This window comes from Nyctereutes procyonoides, unplaced genomic scaffold (assembly GCF_905146905.1).
Source record: "Nyctereutes procyonoides isolate TBG_1078 unplaced genomic scaffold, NYPRO_anot_genome, whole genome shotgun sequence".
Lineage (NCBI taxonomy): Eukaryota > Metazoa > Chordata > Mammalia > Carnivora > Canidae > Nyctereutes > Nyctereutes procyonoides.
Window position 1 is genome coordinate 64694055 of NW_026575140.1, and position 22124 is coordinate 64716178.

Below are 22124 nucleotides of genomic sequence, written 5' to 3' on the forward strand. Positions count from 1 at the left end.
CTCCTGTGGGCTTTTTTGGGAGTTAACTGTAATAGACATTTTTCCCAAATGCTTACTATATTCTTATAGCACTCAAGAGCTCTGTAAGTATTATTTCAGCTAATTTCATAACAACTCTTCCAACTTTATAGCTGAAACAACCGAAGCATGTAAAAAATCAGGGAATTTGTCCAGAGTCCCACAGCTTAAAAAAAAAAAAAAAAGGGGGGAGACCAAGAGTTCAACTTTAAATCTGATTCAAGAGCCAAAGTTTTGAATTCCTATGCTATTTTCTATCTGTTCTCCAATTAATTTTGGTATTTTCATCTTCCTTGAAAAATCATCTATTCCATCTAGAGTTTAAAATTTATTAGCATGAGTGCTCACTTTGGCAGTACATATACTAAAATTTATTAGCATGAGCTGAACTCAAATTACGATGTGAAGTCCTAGAATTTCTATCAGATTAAAACTGCTTTTTAGCCCCATATTTTTTCTTTCCATATCATAAACCTTATAAATTCATCTGGAGGGAACAATTATAACAATTATAATTATAACCATTGTCTCACCTAACACCTATTGATCACTTCTGGTTTCTGGAATGTTGATGCTTGAAAACAACTTATCACAAACAGTAACAAGAGATACAATCATCTGGGCATCATCATTCGTGGAAAGCAATTTCTCTCAAAGTTGTCTTAAGCATTATGACTATAAAGGCAATGCATGCTGGCAGTTATTTACAGAAGTACTTTCCTTTCCACATGATCATTTGACCTATGCTTAACTTTCTACCTTTGTTCCTCCTAGAAACTTGACCTAAGTTAACAGAGTAACTATGACATATTTGTAAGTAAAAACTGCTGATCGCACCCAGACTGGAACAAACTGTGAATCAACTAGAAATACCCAACAGTGACATGATGGCTTTGACTATATGGGCATAATTAGGTCTGGCTGACAATTTTTACTTTAGCTATTTAAACAAAGGAGTTAGTACAAGAGCATACTGGGGTTGCCTGTAGCACCCAGTGAACGCATTTGGGAGACCAATGAATTCTTGGTAATAAACTACTCAGGATTAGTGGTTATCTCAGCCCCTTAAATATAAATCTTCTGTTCTTAGGTACAACCTCTCACTCCATTTTGCATTTTCCCCATGGCATTTATCACTACCTAGCACATAGTATCTATTTCTTTGCTTATCGTTTGTCCTCCTTCTACAATGTAAATTCCAGGAGGGCAAGAGCTTCTGTTCACTGCTCCACAACCAGTGCTTAAAATAGTAACTAATATATAGGAGGGGTTCAATGAGTATCTGTTGGATGAAGTTCCTACTAAGGTATAATTATTATCTGATGGACTAAAATTTTACTGAGCACCTACAATATGCCAAGCCCTGTGAGGTGAGGGCACAGAATGGTTATCATCTGTGATTTTACAGAGTTCACAATCAAAGATAAAACTTCACAAACAGGATGCCTGGGTGGCTCAGCGGTTAAGCATCTATCTTTGGCTCAGGGCATGATCCTGGAGTCCTGGGATCGAGTCCTGTATCAGGCTCCCTGCACAGAGCCTGCTTCTCCTTCCTCTGCCTATATCTCTGCCTCTCTCTGTGTCTCTCATGAATAAATAAAAAAAAATCTTAAAAAAAAAAAACTTCACAGACAATTCTCTACTGACCAAGAATATTTTCTTTATTAAAATGTTATATGATTACATCACCAAGACTCTACATGATTTAGTTCAATTAGTAACATTTATAGCAAAAAAAGTTTATCTTCAAAATACTGTATTCTCACTCCGGGATCCCAAATAGTCACAGACTACTTCAATCACTTTTACAAACCATCCCCGTTCCTCCTCATTTAGGAGAAGTCCACTTTTATGGATAAAAGGAAGTCAGCGTAGTAGCAGCCTGGATGCATCCTAATTAATCTCTACTCCCAAATTTCTCTCAGGCGGTCTCCTTTGGCACTTTTCCACAAGTTCTCTCTTTAATGAAAAAGACAGTAAATCTCATCTCCTTTTAAAAAACAAACTGAGCATTTCTTCCCTGTATCTATGTTCACAGAGACAATCAGACCTTTTGAAGAATCACACACCAGTTGCCCTGATCATAGTAGCTCTGCAGGATGCTGACACTGTTCAGAGTCTGGCAGGCGGCTTCCAGCTCTCCCTCACAGAACACGTGGTAGTATCGGTGAAACACAGGGCCTGGGTCATGGGCTCCAGCTGGATGCCCAGGCTTGCCTTCTCCAGGGTTTCCCTGATGGTGCCAGGGAACCAGCAAGTCTTGAGAAGGAAAGGAGGTCCTATTCGTATGAACAGGCAGCTTAGCATTAGTGACTGTCCTTGCCTTATGCCCTCCCTCCGGGAGGTCAGTAACGGAGGAGACACAGCACTCGGAGTCTCGACTACCTACATTAGGCACCTGCTCCACCAGCAACTCTGGCATGGCTGTATCACTGCTGGTCCCCTCTTCCTTTCCTTGGCTAATTCTATTTTCTCGAAGATACTTGGATTTCTTCTTATTATATTCTTGTTCCATTGCCCAGACGTAAACAAGTGCCTGCCCACCAGGTCTCAGGAGCCGAACAAGTTCTTGGAGAGCCGCCACTCTACGCTCCTGGTAGAAAATACATTGTCCTTTATCAACCAAGAGGAGATACGGAGAGGAAACAGGATAGTATAACCGACGAGAGGGCTGTTTTTAATTAGGATGAACAGCCCATAAAGTCTAACAAAATATAAAACACAAAAGAAAAAAATAAGAAAATTCTGTTCTGTGATTGAAGGGAAGAAGGTATTAAAGAAACAGGGAAAAGAACATTTTTATTTGCATTAATAAAATAGACATGGAGGGTTTTCTTCTTGATTTCATTCTGAATTCACTTTAGGTCATCAGGTGATGCCAGCACAGGGCAATCTATAAAATTACTGCTTAGATTAGGGGAGAAACCACTGACACACAGGAAAAATTAGATTCTTTTTCTTCTTGTAAGAAAAATGTAAAACATTTAATTCACTTATTTTAAAATTAGAAACATATGTGGCTAATTAAAAGCATGAGTAGCAGACTACCACCAGCTAAATACCTGAATTTTGAAAAAAGGGAAGGATGGGAAAGAAGGGAACCCAACCATTAGGGAGGCAAGCAAGGAGCTGAGGAAGGCGGAGGGGAAACAGAGGAGCTTGGAGGCCAAGGGAGTGGGCAGGAAGCCCAAGGTTGCTGAGCCCCCACAGCCCGGACAGCTGAAATGTAGGGACCCTGCATGCGGGGAAGCCAGGAGAAGATGAGAAGACTCAGGGTAGCCCAAGGATGGAGTCCACGGGCTTCTGCGGGAGCACCACTGCCCTGCAGCCCCTCTCCAGGCCACATGCCTTCTCATCAGAGGGAACAAACCTCAGGATGACAAGAAAGAGAATGGGAAGGAAGAAAAGAAAAACTAAAATCAGGTCCACTGCGGTCACTTCCACAAACATCTTTCATCACCTTAGCTATAGGTTCTTGGAGAGAGAGGCAATACTCACTGCTGTTGAAAAATGGTGAATCACAGCAATGGAGATGCAGGCGTCACAGGACCCACTGCACAGGGGCACTGCCAGCGCGTCACAGACAAGGGCCTGGAAACACCGCTCTCTGCAGATGTCCACTAGTTTCTGGCTCCGATCACAACCAATCTGTAATAGAGAAAAAGAAAGAATTGCATAATATCCTGTTTAAATGTCAAGAGAAATTACAAGCAATGGGTTTATTCATTAGTATAAGTTATTAGATTTCACATTGTGAAACGGTGCAAGGTTGTGATTTTCTGCTCCTGCAGCTGGCACAAGGTCAGATCATGTGCTTACAGGGCAGTGTTGCTAGTCCTCACAGGCATCAAACTGAACTCAAATTACTGAATGGAAACAAAAGGACTAGAGTAAAGATGGCAAAGGTGGAAACAGGAAGTCCTTCCTAACTGGCATCCCAGTGGATCACCAACCAGAATCTAGATCTTTTTGTAGTATCATGCATATAAAAATGGAAATTATCCCATAAACACAGACCTTCAGATTTTTGTGCGGAGTTGCAGGTGTCTCCTGACATGAAATAAACTGTACTGTGATGGCCCAGATAGCAGGAGGACAGCTGGGGTTTTGCCTGCATTTATTCATTCATTCATTCATTCATTCATTTATTTATTATTTATTTTTTAAATTTTATTATTTTTAATACATTTATTTTTTATTGGTATTCAATCTGCCAACATATAGAATAACACCCAGTGCTCATCCCATCAAGTGCCCCCCTCAGTGTCCGTAACCCAGTCACCCCCACCCCCCGACCACCTCCCCTTCCACCACCCCTAGTTCCTTTCCCAGAGTTAGGAGTCTCTCATGTTCTGTCTCCCTTTCTGATATTTCCCACTCATTCTGATATTTCCCACTCATTTGCCTGCTTCTTTTTACTTTTCAATATATTTTATTGTACAATTGTGGGACCCAGGAAATTTAACAAAAATCCCCTACCCCTGGACAAGCAGAGCAGGACTAACTCCATTTTGTGCTACATCTGCCACCTCCTGTATCACCCCCACATGACGTGCTTATTGCTTAAGGTGCTGCCCACCCTAGTTAAGCTGCTGGGCACACCCTAATCAGAAATCGGCTCATAACAATGGAACTCTGCCTTGTGCCCGCCAAGCCAATTCTGACCAAAGTAATAGGCCAGCTCAAATGGATACTATAGGGTAAGATGTAATTCAATCGGCCACCTGCGTGTGGACTGACATGACTATGCAACTTTCTGCGTATCCCATTGGCCACTGGCCCCTATAAAACTGCTACACCTCTTAGTCTCGAGGTCCAAGTCCCTGCTCGGCTGGTATACTTGGACCCAGGCTCGAGCTTGTAAATAAACCCTCGTGTGTTTGCATTGGTGTCGGCTCCTTGGTGGTTTCTCGGATTCGCGATCTTGGGCACAACACAATCAGAAAATAAAATCCCCAAACAATAAAAAAGTAAAATAATTTATTTCATTTTTTAAAGCTATTGAGTCTTGTTCTGCTAAATTTACACCTAACCTATATATATCAAGAATAAAGTGATGAATTCAAAATTTGTAGAACGCTATTTAATTAAACTGTTTAGTCAAATGCAATCGCCTTGAGGGAATAGCCGCACCCCTTCCTCCCCTCCAGGCAGGGAGGCCTCACACACCTTCCACACCACCTGGTTCTGCGACAAGTGTTTGGGTGCCAGGAGTGCCTATCTCCTCTCTAGCTCTGCTGGTATTTTTGTACACAGTTTTGTGTTTAATCCTGAGAGTACCATATGCATGCATGTGCACATGTGTGTGCACAGGTAGGGAGAAAGCACTGTACAATGTGCACAGGTAAACTGAGGGAGGGCTAGGAGGGGGAGGGGCATAAGAAATGTTAAATCACTAATAATTATCCCCAGATATTTCTTAACTCACTCTGTATGCAATAGAGAAAAAGAAATGTGATAGATTTCAGCAGACAGAAGTAGCCACCTCAAGCCTGTATCTACTCATTTGAATTTTAGATGCAGTGAACACTGATTATTAGGTTCCCTCAGTCTATGTGAGAATAAAGAATATGAGTCTTCGTGTCAAAACAAGTCTTATTAAGTTAAATCACACTGCCATGCTAGTCATACTTAATAAGAATTTGCTCAATTTCTAACTGGTATTAAGCAGCTTCTATATTCTATCCTAGAGCTGCATTAATTTTTGAAGTATAATAAAAGGTACTAAGCTAGAGGTAAAGTACAGCGATGTATCTTTGATATATTTTAAGATGAGAAAGTACGAAGGGCCCATTGATAACAGTGACACCATTCCCAATTGCTTGCCGTTTTTACCTACGTAAGATAAATAACAGGCTCATTACTTTTATTTTCATCCATATTCTATGCCGCTAAGCCAGCAGTCACAATATTAAGCTGACAATACCACTCAAATAATATGTGTATTACATTTCGGTGGTTGCTACTTTTTTTTTTTTTACAATAAAATTCATTTGGAGTCAGAAGTTTCAAGTCTGTAAAGTTTTGTCAGATTGCTATAAATCTTACTAAAAGTCTAAAAAAATCCAACTTAACTACAAAACAAATACCAGGACATAGTGCTCAACAAAGAAGGGAAGTTATTACCCGAGAACCACAGATACAGCAGAACATGGAACACAGCAGCCAAAGCAAACAAGAGGAAATCCCTTCCTTTTGGCTGCCAGGCCACCACAGGTACCTGTACGAGTGTCTCTCTGCGCCAATGAGACCCACAAAGCAGCACGTCTGGTGCAGACACGACGCATGCCTGGCTCAGCACCTTCATCCTGTGCTCACCCTGCCCAAGTCTTTCATAAGCTGCAATCAAATGGTCACTCACTTCCTCTCTCCCCATTCCTATTTTTCACTTTCCTTCAGCCTCCGTACCAAGGATACTACCCAATATCTGAGGTTCTCCCTAATCATGCTGCATAGTGTCAACAGCATGAGAGAAAAGGGCTTGTTGATAAATAAGATTTAGAAGCACTCACGTTTATTAAAGGACTCACAAGCTACATAATTCTGTACACTGGATGGAGGTCAGGGACATAAAAACACACACTGGTTAGGCTTCAACTGTATACTTACACTCCTTTACAATTTTTAGAATCTTCAACAAAACACGAAACATGCAATTCCAGAAGGACTGCTAAAAATGAAAAAACTTTCACTCTAGTAATCAAAGGTGCAAAATGCAAAACAAGGTTTCATTTTTCTCCTAGTAAAGTATCAAAAATACTTTAAAACCAAAATGCGCTTTGGTGATGGCGGTAATAAAACTCGCTCTCAAAGTGCCGGTGACAGTACAAACGGACCCCACTGATTTTCAAAAGCAATTTTGCACAGCTTTTTAAGGAAGATAAAAATGTTCATGACTCTTTTTGTTTTTTTTTTGTTTTGTTTTTTTTTTTAAATGTAATTTTTTTAAATTTTCATTTATTTACGATAGTCACAGAGAGAGAGAGAGAGAGAGAGAGGCAGAGACACAGGCAGAGGGAGAAGCAGGCTCCATGCACCGGGAGCCCGACGCGGGACTCGATCCCGGGTCCACAGGACCGCGCCCTGGGCCAAAGGCAGGCGCCAAACCGCTGCGCCACCCAGGGATCCCCTCTTTTTGTTTTTTAAGTAGGCTTCATGCTCAGTGCAGAGCCCAACATGGGGCTTGAACTCACAACCTGAGCTAAGATCAAGAGTCAGACACTGAACCAACTGAGCCACCCAGGTGCCCTAGAAATATTTACAACTTTTGACCCAATAATTGTTCTTCTAAAAATTCATCCCCCAAAAAACTATCCAAAATATGAAAAAAAGCTAAATGGGCTAAAGAAAAAATTGCCTTTTACTGGAGCAGCCACCAGTTATGACAGCAGATTTTTTGTATTAATAACCTCAACCCTGACACACACTCTTGAGTTATCTGTTAACACACTGCAGACGCAGAAGACTTGTCTCACCACATGTAAGTAATCTGCCCCAAGTTAGCAGAGGTAAGTGGTGGGACAGAGTTACACCCAGGCTTTCTAACTCCAAAAACCCACATGCTTCCTTCCTTCCTTTCTCACTCTAAAAACCCACAAGTTTCTCAGCGTAGGTGCTCATTACTGTGTTATGTATACTAACTCCACACTGAACACAAGGAACCTCGCAGAGTGTTATAAGGTCCAGTAACTATGTAATCCATCATAGTGGAACTATGGAACTATTTGGAACTATTTCCATCATAGTGGAAATATGAAGTGATATGGAGTCATCGAGTTGCATGCATATTTGTGATGATATAAAGCTGCTTTATTAGGGTATTAAGATTATAGGCAAACACCTTTCCGTTTGTCCATTTTCCGCATTGCAACTATTTTTATTACTTAAAAAACACAACATTTAAAAAACTGCTAAGAAAACAAGCAATTGTAGGGAAATCAGACTGGCAGTAAGGAGTTCAGAGCGCAGGGGAACAGGCAGACAAAGCCAGTCACGTGCAGTGAAAACGGCCCCCTAAAGTCTTGAGCTAAAGTCTGGCCTCAGCAATAACCAGTTGAACAACCTAGGAAAGGCACTTAGCTTCTGTTTCCTCATTATAAAAATGCCTACATCTCAGGGTTGATAGGAGAACCAAACAAAATGATGCATATTAAATACTTCCTAACCACAAAGGACTATGCAAATATTATTATTACCATTTGGAACAAAGGGTGGACAAAATCTCTCATCCTGGAATCTAGATACAAAGAGAAACCTATGTATCTTCAAAGAGAAACCTATGTATCCTCAAGGTATGTCATTCTGAGCTAGGGCCCACCCATTGTGAGTCTGTCCCATTTCCTTCAAGGTTACAGAACACAGCACTGTGTCTATTCCACTTTTCATGTGAGAAATAGAAGGTGAACTCACAGGTTTACTCCTCACCATTCAACAAACCATCAATGAGTTTCCATCATGTGCCAAGTAAGTGAACAACAAATGAGACATGATTTCTGCCACATCTAAGACAACAGCAGCTGTTGTCTGTCACCAGAGCTGGCCGTGAAGCTCTCTCTCAGCAGAACGCCAGACTATATGGACTCTGCAGCTGGAGAGGAGGTTCTAGTACTTGTCCTGACATCAGATAACCTTGGGCCTGCTGTAACGTGACTGAGCGTCTGTTCTCCCATTTGTAAAATGGAGACAGGAATACCAATCCCAAACACTACATGAGAAAACAGAACACAGCACTTAGCACACAGCAGATACCGGATATTCTTAGGGCCTTTCTGTTCTCTCCTTTACTGGGATAGTCAACAGTCAAAAACCAAAACAAAACAAACAGAAATGTACAGAAGAGTCTTACAGAAACATTATCTCCAATTCTTATCACTATAAATAGATTCCTGGCATTATTATTATACCTGTAATCCCAACTATTTATAGCAACCAAGAAAGTCCCTAACACGTATCAAGTAATGACTTAACTACAAACCACATTCAGAGTGAATGTGGTCTGAGACCAACGCACAGAATAATCACTTAGTGAGTGAGCCACGCTGAGGTCCATACTATGTCATCTACTGTTGGTACTATTATAAAGGTAGCAGTGTCTTGAAGGCATAAAGTCTTTGCTTATAAAATTTACCCCTGAAAATAAAGACAGCAGCCAGTGTTGATGACAGAAATGAGGAATAACTGAGGACATCTAAAAAAGTGAAAAGCAGCTAATAAAACTCTCTCTGAGAGCCTAAGCTAGTATTTTAAAAATATATTTTGTTAACGAAGCAGGTAATAATGATAATCATAGTTTTTAAAATTCTGAGACAATCCTACATATGAATACCTCGAATGAATGTCTCAGGTCACATTCCCTCATGAGTATCAAAAAATGCACATATTTTCAGTCTCAAAGTCAGCTGCTCAAAATACACTCCAATATATAGGCTGGAGCTTCAGCAACTTCAAAAGGCAGGCTTCCCATTTATCACATGTAATTCCATTTCTGGTATAATGAAAACTGTAATTCCAAGCAGACAAGGAGTTTTCATTCCTCCACTGAACCAACACTTACTGAGCCTTCCCAAGAGGTTAGACACTGCAGTAGGCTCTACGAAGAGCAGAGAGGAAGCAGTACACATGGACTCCCAACCATAAAGTGAATATAAATTATGGGAAGGGACTATACTTGTGATTTTCTAATTCTATTAAACATATTCCTCCTTGAGCAGATTCTAATTTTTTGGCTCAGTTTACCAAGAAATCATTTTTTTCCTTCATAACAGGATGATGCAATCCATAAGACTACCTCAGTGTGGTTGACCTCAGCCTCAGTTCACTGTCCTGAGTGCTGCCTGACTCGACAAAGCTGTGGGTTATCATCAGGGAAGTCCAAAAGCAGAGCTCACTGGGAAACATTTTGGATAATACCTTAAGATGAAAATATCAGAGGATGTCACTTTGATTTTTAAGTGGCCCATCAAAACTCACTTCTTCCACATTAACAAACCTAACTCATTAGACCTTATTCTTTATAAACTAAAATTTAATTGTAAACATGATGATAATAGGTGGATACTAAGGTCTTATCTTGATGAAAAGCTGTGCTTTTATCTGTCTCAATGTACAAACTGCCCTCCCTCAGGTGCAAGAGTGACTTACTTTCTTCATGGAGGTGCAGATTATTGAGGACGAGATCGAGATGCAGAGGATGCGCAGTGGGATGCACTCCAGGAGCCCGTGAGCGTGGGCTGCTCTTACTCTCCCGGCTATGCTCCTTACTCAGCATCTCCTGCCCCGAATCTTGAAAAAGGGAAGCTTTCGTCCTCCCAAAGCAGCCAGGATATGGCTACCTACAATAATGCCCTAGTGCAGGGAGAATGTTCCACTTCCCTGCATGGCAGGAAAAAAGTGGACCTTAGGCAAGGAAATCATAGCTACTGGAAAGAGAAATTTGGCAGGAGAAAAAAGTAGGTTCAAATCCGGGGCCTCATGCTGTAACCTCGGTCTCAGGGTTTAAGCTATTTTAAACCTTAGTGTCCTCCACAGTAAGACACCTCAAAATAGTAACCTTTATTTCTTCCTACTAAAAGAACACCATATGTGGCATCAGAAGCATGGGTTCAAGTTCCAGTAAGTCCCCTACTGGACTTATAGCAGGGAAGTACTGTACTCTGTGAGTCTCAGTGGCTTCATTTCTAACAGACAGATAAAAACATCAGCTTTTGTGGGACCCAGGAAATTTAACAAAAATCCCCTATCCCTGGACAAGCAGAACAGGACTAACTCCATTTTGGGCTGCACCCACCACCTCCTGTATGACCCCCACATGACCTGCTTATTGCTTAAGGTGCTGCCCCACCCTAGTCAAGCCACTGAGCACACCCTTACCGGAAGTCGGCTCATAAAAATGTAACCCTGCCTTGTGCCCGCCAATTCTGACCAGAGTGATAGGCCAGTTCCAATGGTCACTATGTGCAACTTTCTATGTGTGTTACAATCCCATTGGCCACTGGCCCCTATAAAGCTGCTACGCATCTTAGCTTCAGGGTCCAAGTCCCTGCTCCGCTGTGACGGGTATACTTGGACCCAAGCTCGAGCTTGTAAATAAACCCTTGTGGGTTTGCATTGGTGTCGGCTCCTTGGTGGTTTCTTGGATTCACAATCTTGGGCACAGCACTTTAACTTTCTCATACTTAGGAGGATCTAAGTAAAGACAGTGGCTTCTAGAAATATCCCTTCTGGCCTGTTAAGAGCTTTATAAACATAAGATAGTCTTACTGATAAGATAATCTTAGGAAGCAAAATCTAAAGGGAGGGGAAAAACACACACACACACAAACACACACACACACACTACAAATAATGGCACATATGACCACAAATTCTCAGGAGAATAAAAAAAGGAATAGGAGTGTTCATTAATTTTCCATCTGTTGGTTACAACTCTTCAGCAATGACCTAAAAGACAGCATTATGTCATGAGGCAGGTGATAACAATGTAACAAATTAAGCAAAAAGAGAGCCAGAAACAATGACTTGCCATATATAACTCCTTATTGACACCAAGATACTTTCCGTTTCCACACCCAACATCGGCCACTAACGAACCACATGGCAAACTTTTCAAGAACTCCACAACGCGTGGCCATGGAGTATGTCTCGTGCTGCTGAAGTGCTCAGCAATCTCTTCATAAACTCGATGGACATAGTCTTGCTCCAGCTGTGAGGCTTCCCTAGCACTCTCTGGAAATGATGGAGGGGTCTCCTTCATCTGGCTGTCACAGACCAAAGGGTAACCTATAAAAAAATAAGGGAATATAAATCTTTCATTTTTATCCAAGTGATTCATAAAGTATCACGTCTTCTTAAAAGAACAAGCAAATCAATGCAAATTTGGTAGCTAGGGATATGCAGGCTCTGATCTATCAGTTTAAAAATAGCTCTTACCTAACAAGTCCAATTACACGTGTGAGGGGTCTAAGTAACAAGAAGGGGAAACCATGTGCAATAAGACATGACTGCAATTTTGCCTTATCACACAGGTGGATATTTCATAGTGAGATTAAGGGTCCTTTTGTTTAGGGAGGCATCTCGATGGGTCTGGCCTAACCAGAAGGAATTTAGCTGAATTAACACAATTTAGGGTTTTTCTCTTGGTGAGCAAAGAAACAGAAGTTCTGGGGCCCTAGGACTATTGGAAAAACAAGCCCCAGGAGCAAAGTGTCATTTGGTGATGATCACGAGCATTTAATGAAAACACTTGAGGCAGTTTGAGACGGATAGTCTCAATTCTCACAATAACACCATGAGACACACTATTGCATCCATTTTACAGATGAAGACAACACTGAAGCTCAGGACATTATGGTCCTGCAGTGACAAAGAAGGTAAGCCACAGAGCCAGTGCAGATTGCACAGCCCACAATCTCAGGGACTACAGGCATCGATCGCCTCCTTCGACAGAATTTGTAGACCCTAAGGAGAACACCATCAAGTCAAGGACGTAACAAAGGAAACTGAGAGTACACTGTTACCCTAATTAAACAATTCTGAAGTCATTTCTTGTTCCCAGCAATCATGTCTAACACTCATTTTAAATCCTTGCCCGTCCTCTGCTATGCTATAATTTCCCTTTATCTTCAGCTGAAGTCTACGATACATGTTTTTATTGCAGGACATGCAGAAGGAAGGAGCGCTGCTCCCAGAGAAGCCGCAGTCAGGACACAGGCATAGTTAGAAATCATGCGGCAGCTCAGATGTGGGCAGCAGCGTCCATGACTTCAGGAATTCTTCCTAACTCTGGAGAAGGGGGTGGGAGAGAGCTGGTTTCTGCTACCATTTGTAGTGCAGCTCTAAACATTTCACGCAGACATTTAAAAAGGGGTATAAAGCCCGACAGCTCTAAAATGTGCAGGTGAAAACTGGTTACGTAATCTTGGTCACATTAGAATTACAGTACCACACACTCTACAATGATCCTAAACCAGTCTTGGTAAAATTTTATTCTCTTGGCAATTATAAATATCTAAGTAATCTAAAGGGAGGAGAAACCCTTTTCCTAAAAAATTCAAATTTTGATCAAAAGTATCCAAAAAGATGTCCTTGAAGATGAAAAACATCTGTAAACTGAATACACATTCAGAGCTTCTATAACATGCCTTAGACCTTTATAATTAACATTTGCAATAAAGAAACTTTTGCATAAGAAAATTTGCAGTGTCTCTCCAATTAGACTTCCAGTTCCTCAAGCTTTATTTTTCAGTATCTTGTAAAACTACTGTCAGTTAGACACTCAGCAAATACTAAATAAATTTTTAATAAAAAATTTGATGTTTCAGGGCCTCAATGACACTGTTATTGGCAAAAGAAACAAAAATCTGTTTTAAGCTTCACTAACATCAAGATATCAAATATGGCAATTTCAAGTTTTCTAACAGATACTATTTACAAAATGAAAGGGATTTTTATATAATGAGACCATGAAATACAGGTCATGATATACTTGTATAGACAATTCAAAATAACATCCTCTCAATACGTTTTTCAGCACTTCTCTTATTCCCTCCTAGATTTCCAAATTGACCAAAACACAAACCACTGTTTACTGCCCTAGTTTACCTACTTACCATGAAACAACCTGTCATCTCTAACTTCCTCGTTGGGTTAAGGGAAGTAATTTAGAGACTTGACAAGCTGTTTCCAATAAAACCTATTTTTGTACAAGTGATATTTTAACGTCCTACAATATTATTTAGCACCCTTAATTGTGACTTCAATTTAAAAAAAAATGTTTATTTGGCATCCAACTATGCCAAAGTACTGTATTTAGGAAAAATAAAAATCAATAAAATGCAGTCCCTGCCTTCAAGGAACAAACTCCATGGGGGTGGATAAGAAAAATCTATATCGAGTACAATGTTATATGGAACATGAGAAATCCCGTTAGAGATGTTAAGACAAAGCTCCCCTTGGGTCTGATGGGACTTAAAAAGGTTTTTACACTAAATGTACTCCATTTTACTGCAGAATCAAAATTATATACTTACTACAATTACAAGGCGTTTGCCTCACTTTCCTAAATGTAAATGATGTCCTCATTCCCCTCTTGCTTAAAGTTAAGTCTCCAACATCACTGGTGATAATTCCACTTTGGGGACCCTTGGATGCTTGAACAGTATCAAATTTTCTGGGTGTGATTCTAAAAACAATAGTCAAAATAATTTATTTAACACTGTATTCATAAAAATATTTCAGGTCCTTTTAAAAATATTAAAGAAAAAAGCAAATTTAGAAGAATTTATGGAAAATATCTATTTGATTCCCCCAAATTGTTAAGCACTATAGAAAAAACAAGGAAATAGAAGTCTCTATTTTTTAAGAAGTTATACTCAGGGTAATCATATTAAAAGATTGTACACGTGGGGTACCTGGGTGACTCAGTGGTTGAGCATCTGCCTTTGGGTCAGGTCGTGATCCCAGGGTCCTGAGATAGAGTCTCACACTGGGCTCCCCACAGGGAGCCTGCTTCTCCCTCTGCCTATGTCTCTGTCTCTCTCATTTTCTCTCTCTCTCCCATGAATAAATAAAATCTTTAAAACAAAAAGACTGTACACTTAAACATTTTTCAAGAGATATAAATAAAAAAAACAAATATTTTATTTTTTTAGATTTTAAGTAATTTCTACACCCAAATGTAGGGCCCAAGTCTAAGAATTGCATGCTCCTCTGACTGACTGAACCAGCCAGGTGCCCATAAATTGTTAATTAAAACTATATCTGAGAGGGATCCCTGGGTGGCGCAGCGGTTTGGCGCCTGCCTTTGGCCCAGGGCGCGATCCTGGAGACCCCGGATCGAATCCCACGTCGGGCTCCCGGTGCATGGAGCCTGCTTCTCCCTCTGCCTGTGTCTCTGCCTCTCTCTCTCTCTCTCTCTCTCTGTGTGTGACTATCATAAATAAATAAATAAAAAATTTAAAAAATAAAATAAAATAAAACTATATCTGAGAAAGAGAAAAAAAAAAAACAAGGAACAGATGGAGCAAAGAGGAAATAAGTAAACGATAAACTCAAATCCAATCAATAATTATGTCAAATGTAAAAAGACTACAACATCTAATTAAAGAACAAAGAATGTCACAATGGACTAAAAAAATAAAATCCAATTACATGCTGATTACAAGAGACACTCACCTTAAAATAAGGACATAGAATGGTTGAAAATCAAGATAGAAAAAAAGATGTTACAGAAGACAAGTATTTTGCAAAAATCCAAGCAAAACCAAAAGAAAAGTGGTATAACCATCCTAATCAAAGCAGACTTCAAAGGAATAAATATCACTAGAGACGAAAAGGGATATTTCTCATTTTTTTGTTTTTTTTTTTTTATATGCAGGCTCCACATCCAGCATGGAGCCCAACATGGGGCTTGAACTCATGACCCTGAGATCCAGACCTGGGCTGAGATCAAGAGTCCAATGCTTAACCAATTGAGCCACCTAGGTGCCCAAAAAGGGACATTTCATAACAACAGTGTCAATCCAGGAATATATAAAAACTGTATATCTGTATGCGTCTAACTAATAACACAGCCTCAAAATGCATAAAACAAAAAGTGAACAAAAAATAGGACAAATAGACAAACACATAATTATCATTATAGCTTTGAATACATCTTTCTTAGATTGAGTAGGGAGGAAAGAAAAGATGTTCAAGAATGTCTTAAGGATTCATTATTTTTAAGATATGGATTACCTATTCCTAAAAACCTGTCCTAACTGCTTTTGGCACCCCAAGCAAACTTGGGATGACACTTTCTTAGTAAGTGAAATCTAGTTGAGGGTCAAGGACATCAACATCAGAAAACAACACATAATATGGAACAGTTGTTCCTTGACATACTCATCAATACTTGGAATTACCTGAGTTTTTAATTATAGTCATTTTAGTGAGTATCAAGTGGTATGAAACTATGGTTTGTTTGTTTTTTAAAGATTTATTGATTGATTTGATAATAATCACACATGGGTGACTAGGAGGTGGGGCAGAGGGAGAGAATCTTCAAATGGACTCCCCACCGAGCCAGCAGCCCAAGCAGGGATCCATCTCAAGACCCATGAGATCATGACCTGAGCCAAAACCAAGAGGTAGACACTTTACCAACTGAGCCACCCAGGCGCCCCTGAAATTGTGGTTTTAATTTGCATTTCTCTGATGACTAATGATACTATATACCTTTCCACCTGCTTATTAGCCATTCATTGATACTTTTTTTTGGTGAAGGATCTGTTTATATCTTAAGGCCAAACCTTTGTTAGATATATGTATTCTGGATATTTTCTCCCCGAGTGTGGCATGTCTTTTCATTTTTTTTTTTTAATGATAATTCCTGATGAGTTAAGTTTTTAATTCTGACACAATTAATCTTTTTCTTTTATACTGTGTTCTAAAATCTTTCTTTAAAAAACTTTGCCTATCCCTAGGCTGCAGAAATAATCTCTTGTATTTTCTTCTAGACAATTTAAAAGTTTCACTTTGACATTTAAATCCATGCTCTACCTTGGGGCTCCTGGGTGGCTTGGTCTAGTAAGCATCTGACTCTTCATTTCAGCTCAGGTCATAATCTCAGGGTCGTGTGATCAAGCCCTAAGTCGGGCTCCCTGCTCATTGGGAAGTTTGCTTGGGGTGCCAAAAGCAGTTAGGTCAGACTTTTAGGAATAGGTAATTCATATCTTTAAAATAATGAATTCTTAAGACATTCCCAAACATCTTTTCTTTCCTCCCTACTCAAATTATAATCTAGTTGAAAAAAGTATTAAATAAAAAGACAAACATTTTTTTAGGTTTAAATAATAGTTCAATAGAAGATACATCTCTATCTTCTAAGATAATACAATCTTTAGGAATTTGAGGGAGAAATTATTTCAGGCTAATACACCCAGAAAAAGTTTTACATATTATAAAGGCAGAGCTGAGCTCTACATCAAAGACAAAAGAAAAGGAAATTTACTGCCAAGGGCTGGCGCGAGAGAGTAAAGGCCAGAGGGCACGTCATGAATTTGGAGAGGGAGCAATCAGGTCCAGCTGTAACAACATGGTTAAGGGCACAGATCCTGAGGCCAGACTGCCTGGCTTCTCATCTTGGCTCTGCTACTTAATGGTTTTGTGACTTTGTTCAAGTTACATAAACTCTTTATGCTTGTTTCCTTTAAAAATGGGGACAAAACCATGGAACCAACTTTCCACTGTGACTTGCATGAGTTAAGTGAGCTAATTGTGTGAAACTGAGAACAGGGCCCAGCAGAAAGAAAATGCTCCAAAACTGATTTAAAAGGAGAGTCAAATAAATATATAAATAAACATCTGCCAAGCCAGTCAGATACTCAAGGAGTGAAGCAGGTGGGTTGGTCTAGAAATACACTGTTCGCTGTTAAATACATACAAACAGTTTTATTTCAAAACAGAGTGTTCTCTTCCACTATTCTTCACTTTTCCACTCATTCTAGCTTCCCATTTCCTACTTCTAACACAGACAAGCTCTAGTTAACGTTCAAGTGACTGTGTCCTCGCAAAACACAATAGTGTGAGCACAGTAATACCTGATAGCTGATGCTCAGCCCAGGCGTGGTGGGATGTGCAGAGAACTTGAGAACACAGGCCTCATCTACATAAGGCCCCAGACTGTCCCCAGGACCAGGGCCGAGGGATCCAACGGCCCAATTTTGTCAGATTTCACATTTTCTTTGTTTTTAAAGATTTTACTTATTTATTCATGAGAGAGAGAGAGAAAGCAGGCTCCATGCAGGGAGTGCAGGGAGCCTGACATGGGACTCAATCCAGGGTCTCCAGGATCAGGCCCTGGGCGGAAGGTGGCGCTAAACCACTGAGCCACCCAGGCTGCCCAAGATTTCCCATTTTCAAAAGAAGCTGAAGATTCAGATTTTTAGGTGGAAGCTGATTTTTACATCCAGGCAATTTTTTTAAATGCTACCACATAGACCACCACTGGCCCAGCCAAAACAGAACATGCCTGCCTGCTATGTTTGACTCATGTGCTGCCAGGCTGCCATTTTTTAGCCAGGCTAAGGCCAGGCGGTGAAAGCCCCCGGGACAGGAAAGCCCAGCTCCGGAGAAGCAGGAACTTTAAAAAATCCACACCAGATTCTTCCCAGACTGAAAGGTGCTTAGCAGGGAAATCGAGCAGAATCGCAGGAGGGGCAGTGGAGCCTCCAGTTTCCCAGAGTCACTAATACAGGAAGTGCACCCGGGGGGAGAGAGTGGCACAGACTGTGGGCCAAGCTTGGTAAAAGGCTGGAGCGCAGCCCGGCGGAGCCTTGAGGAGAAGCCAGTCGGTCAGTCAAGGGCTCCAGACTGAGGGGTCTGCACCCTGCTGCCTTCAGGAGCCGCACCCCGGGAGTGCGATTCCAGCAGCACAGGTCCTGGATCCAGGGTGCCAAGAAGACACAGCCCAGGATCCTGCGCTCCCCCTGGGACAGGCGGACATGGGAGGGCACAGACAGCAAGGACTCTTCCACCGCCGGGTGCCCTCAAGCTGTGCAAATCAGTGCACCCCCACCGCCCAGAGGCATCCAAACCATTGCGGACTGGGAGACTACAGTAGTTACTGTGTAAGCTGACTCCAGAGCTAGAGAGCTGTCCGCTGCCAGTGGTGTTGTTCCTCCTGAGTCACCTTGTGCCTGGGAGGGGCGGGGCTGCCAGGGGCCAGAGGCCTCACCGGGTCAACAGCTCCCACTGAGTCCGGCACCTGGCAGGAGGCGGGGCAGCTCCCCTAGGTGCACACACATGAGAATCAGTACAGCAGGCCCCTCTCTCTGAAGACCAGCTGGAAGCACAGGGGAAGAGCAAGTTCTTGACCAAGCAGCATTGGAAAGCTCCAGGGGAAGTCGAGGGATTTATAATATATAGAACTAGAGGGTACCCCTCTTATTTTTTTTCCTTCCTTTTTCCAGTACAACTTGTTTTTATATCAGACTGTAAATATCCAATTTTTTTCCCTTTTCCCACCTTAACTACAATATTTTACCACCTCTTCATTTTTAAGATTCTTCCTTTTTGACTCTTATATTTCTAAAATTACAGGTCCTAGATATATTTTCCACTTCTAGAATCCCTTCAAACATACTCAACTTAGTTTTGGGAAATATACAAAATATGGTTTTTTGGTTTTGTGTTTTCTCTTTTCTCTGCCTCATTTTGTTCTACAATGGTGGAAGTAAAAACCTTCTAAAACATGACCAGCATACACCCACAACCAAGTGGTATACCGTGCTGGTTCAGCCTGTGAGATTCCTCATTCCCATTCGGCCCCCCTCTTTTATCTCATTTATGTTTTGGTGGTCAATGTTAGGGCCTTCTACCAGTATTTCTGGTTTACATAAATTTGGGACTGAGCATCTTCTAACATACAGAACTTAATATACTCAGAAAAAAGAGGATCACCCTCTAGAACCCCTCAGGTAGACTACATTCTCCCTCCACTACAACTTCATCACCACCACCATCTCCCAGTTCCCCTCCTTTTTTTCTCTTCTCTCTCTCTCTTTTTTTTTTTTTCCTCTTCTTTGGGATTTTTCGCCTTTTATTTTTTTACTATTTTGTTTTAAGATTTGTTTTTCACTTTAGTGGTCCTTTTATTTCATTCTGATCTTTCTTTTCAATTTGTAGAATCATATAGGGTGAAATTTAATTAGGTCATGATTGATATTCTTGACACAGCCCACTCATATAGCCACTCTGCACTGAGCAAAATGACTAGAAAAAACTCACCACAAAAGAAAGAATCAGAAACACTACTCTCTGCCACAGAGTTAGAGAATTTGGATTACATATCAATGTCAGAAAGCCAATTCAGAAGCACAATTATAAAGCTACTGGTGGCTCTGGAAAAAAGCATAAAGGATTCAAGAGACTTCATGATTACAGAATTAAGTACTAATCAGGCCGAAATTAAAAATCAGTTAAATGAGATGCAATCCAAACTGGAGGTTCTAATGACAAGGGTTAATGAGGTAGAAGAAACGGTGAGTGACATAGAAGACAAGTTGATGGCAAGGAAGGAAGCTGAGGAAAAAAGAGAAAAACAATTAAAAGACCATGAAGATAGGTTGAGGGAAATAAATGACAGCCTCAGAAGAAAAAAATCTACATATAATTGGGGTTCCAGAGGGCGCCAAGAGGAACAGAGGGCCAGAAAACATATTTAAACAAATCATAGCTGAGAACTTCCCTAACTGGGGGAGGGGAAACAGGCATTCAGGTCTAGGAGATAGATAGGATCCCCCCTGCCAAATAAATAAAAACCATTCAACACCTCGATATTTAATAGTGAAACTTGAAAATTCCAAAGATAAAGAGAAATTCCTTAAAGCAGCAGCAACAAGAGATCCCTAACTTATATGGGGAGAACTACTAGATTAACAGCAGACTTCTCCACAGAGATCTGGCAGGCCAGAAAGGGCTGGCAGGATATATTCAGGGTCCTAAATGAGAAGAACATGCAGCCAAGAATACTATATCCAGCAAGGCTCTCATTCAGAATAGAAGGAGAGATAAAGAGCTTCCAAGATAGGCAGAAACTGAAAGAATATGTGACCACCAAACCAGCTCTGCAAGAAATATTAAGGGGGCCCCTCTAAAAGAAAGAGGAAGCCCAAAGAACTAATCCACAAGAACAGGGACTGAATAGGTATTACGATGACACTAAATTCATATCTTTTAATAGTAACTCTGAACATGAATGGGCTAAATGATCCCATCAAAAGATGCAGAGTTTTGGACTGAATAAAAAAGCAAGACCCATCTATTTACTGTCTACAAAAGACTCATTTTAGGCCTAAGGACACCTCCAGCCTGAAAATGAAAGGGTGGAGTACCATTTACCATTCAAATGGTCCTCAAAAGAAAGCTGGGGTAGCCATCCTCATATCAGACAAATTAAAGTTTATCCCAAAGACTGTAGCAAGAGATGAAGAGGGACACTATATCATCCTTGAAGGGTCTATCCAACAAGAGGACCTAACAATCATGAATATTTATGCCCCTAATGTGGGAGCTGCCAAGTATATCAATCAATTATTAACTAAAGAAAGAGATATTTAGATAACAATACGCTAACAGTAGGAGACTTCAACACGGCACTTTCTGCAAATGACAAATTTTCTAAGCACAACATCTCCAAAGAAACAAGAGCTTTAAATGATACACTGGACCAGATGGATTTCACAGATACATACCGAACTTTGCATCCGAACGCAACTGAATACACATTCTTCTCAAGTGCACATGGAACTTTCTCGAGAATAGACCAGACACTGGGTCACAAATCAGGTCTCAACCGATACCAAAAGACTGGGATTGCCCCCTGCCTATTTTCAGACCATAATACTTTGAAATTTGAACACAATCACAAGAAGAAATTTGGAAGTAACTCAAAGAGCAATTCAGCAATGTGACAGGATATAAAATCAATGCCCAGAAATCAGTGGCATTTCTATACACTAACAATGAGACTGAAGTTGGAGAAATTGGGCAGCCCAGGTGGCTCCACGGTTTAGTGCCACCTTCAGCCGAGGGCCTGATCCTGGACATCTGGGATCGAGTCCTTCGTCGGGCTCCCTGCATGGAGCCTGCTTCTCCCTCTGCCTGTGTCTCTGCCTCAATCTCTCTCTCTCTCTCTCTCTCTCTCTCTCTCTCTCTGTCTCTCATGAACAAATAAATAAAAATCTTTTTTTAAAAAAAAAGGAGAAATTAAGGAATCAATCCCATTTACAATTGTACCCCAAAGCGTAAGATAGCTAGGAATAAACCTAACCAAAGAGGTAAAGGATCTATACCCTAAAAACTACAGAACATTTCTGGAAGAAATTGAGGAAGACACAAAGAGATGGAAAAATATTCCATGCTTATAGATTGGAAGAACTAATATTGTGAAAATGTCTATACTACCCAGGGCAATTTACATGTTCAATGCAATCCCTATCAAAATGCCATGGACTTTCCTCAGAGAGTTGGAACAAATCACCTTAAGATTTGTGTGGAATCAGAAAAGACCCCGAATAACCAGGGGAATATTGAAAAAGAAAACCAGAGCCAGGGGTATCATAATGCAG

The 22124-nt window shown here is 40.7% G+C and overlaps 1 protein-coding gene across 3 annotated transcripts in view; it reads right to left on the minus strand.

Annotated features, from left to right (window-relative positions):
- Positions 1 to 1664: 1664 nt before the first annotated feature.
- The window catches only part of ALKBH8 (alkB homolog 8, tRNA methyltransferase), a 55979-nt gene continuing 35519 nt past the window's right edge, over positions 1665 to 22124 (minus strand). For all 3 annotated transcript variants that reach the window (XM_055306765.1, XM_055306764.1, XM_055306766.1), the window contains 4 exons: positions 14046 to 14197; positions 11540 to 11796; positions 3517 to 3666; positions 1665 to 2611 (listed from right to left, as the gene is read on the minus strand). In XM_055306765.1, the coding sequence (XP_055162740.1) occupies positions 2063 to 2611; positions 3517 to 3666; positions 11540 to 11796; positions 14046 to 14197 (1108 nt within the window). In that variant the 3' untranslated portion in view covers positions 1665 to 2062. The remainder of the gene's footprint in view (positions 2612 to 3516; positions 3667 to 11539; positions 11797 to 14045; positions 14198 to 22124) is intronic.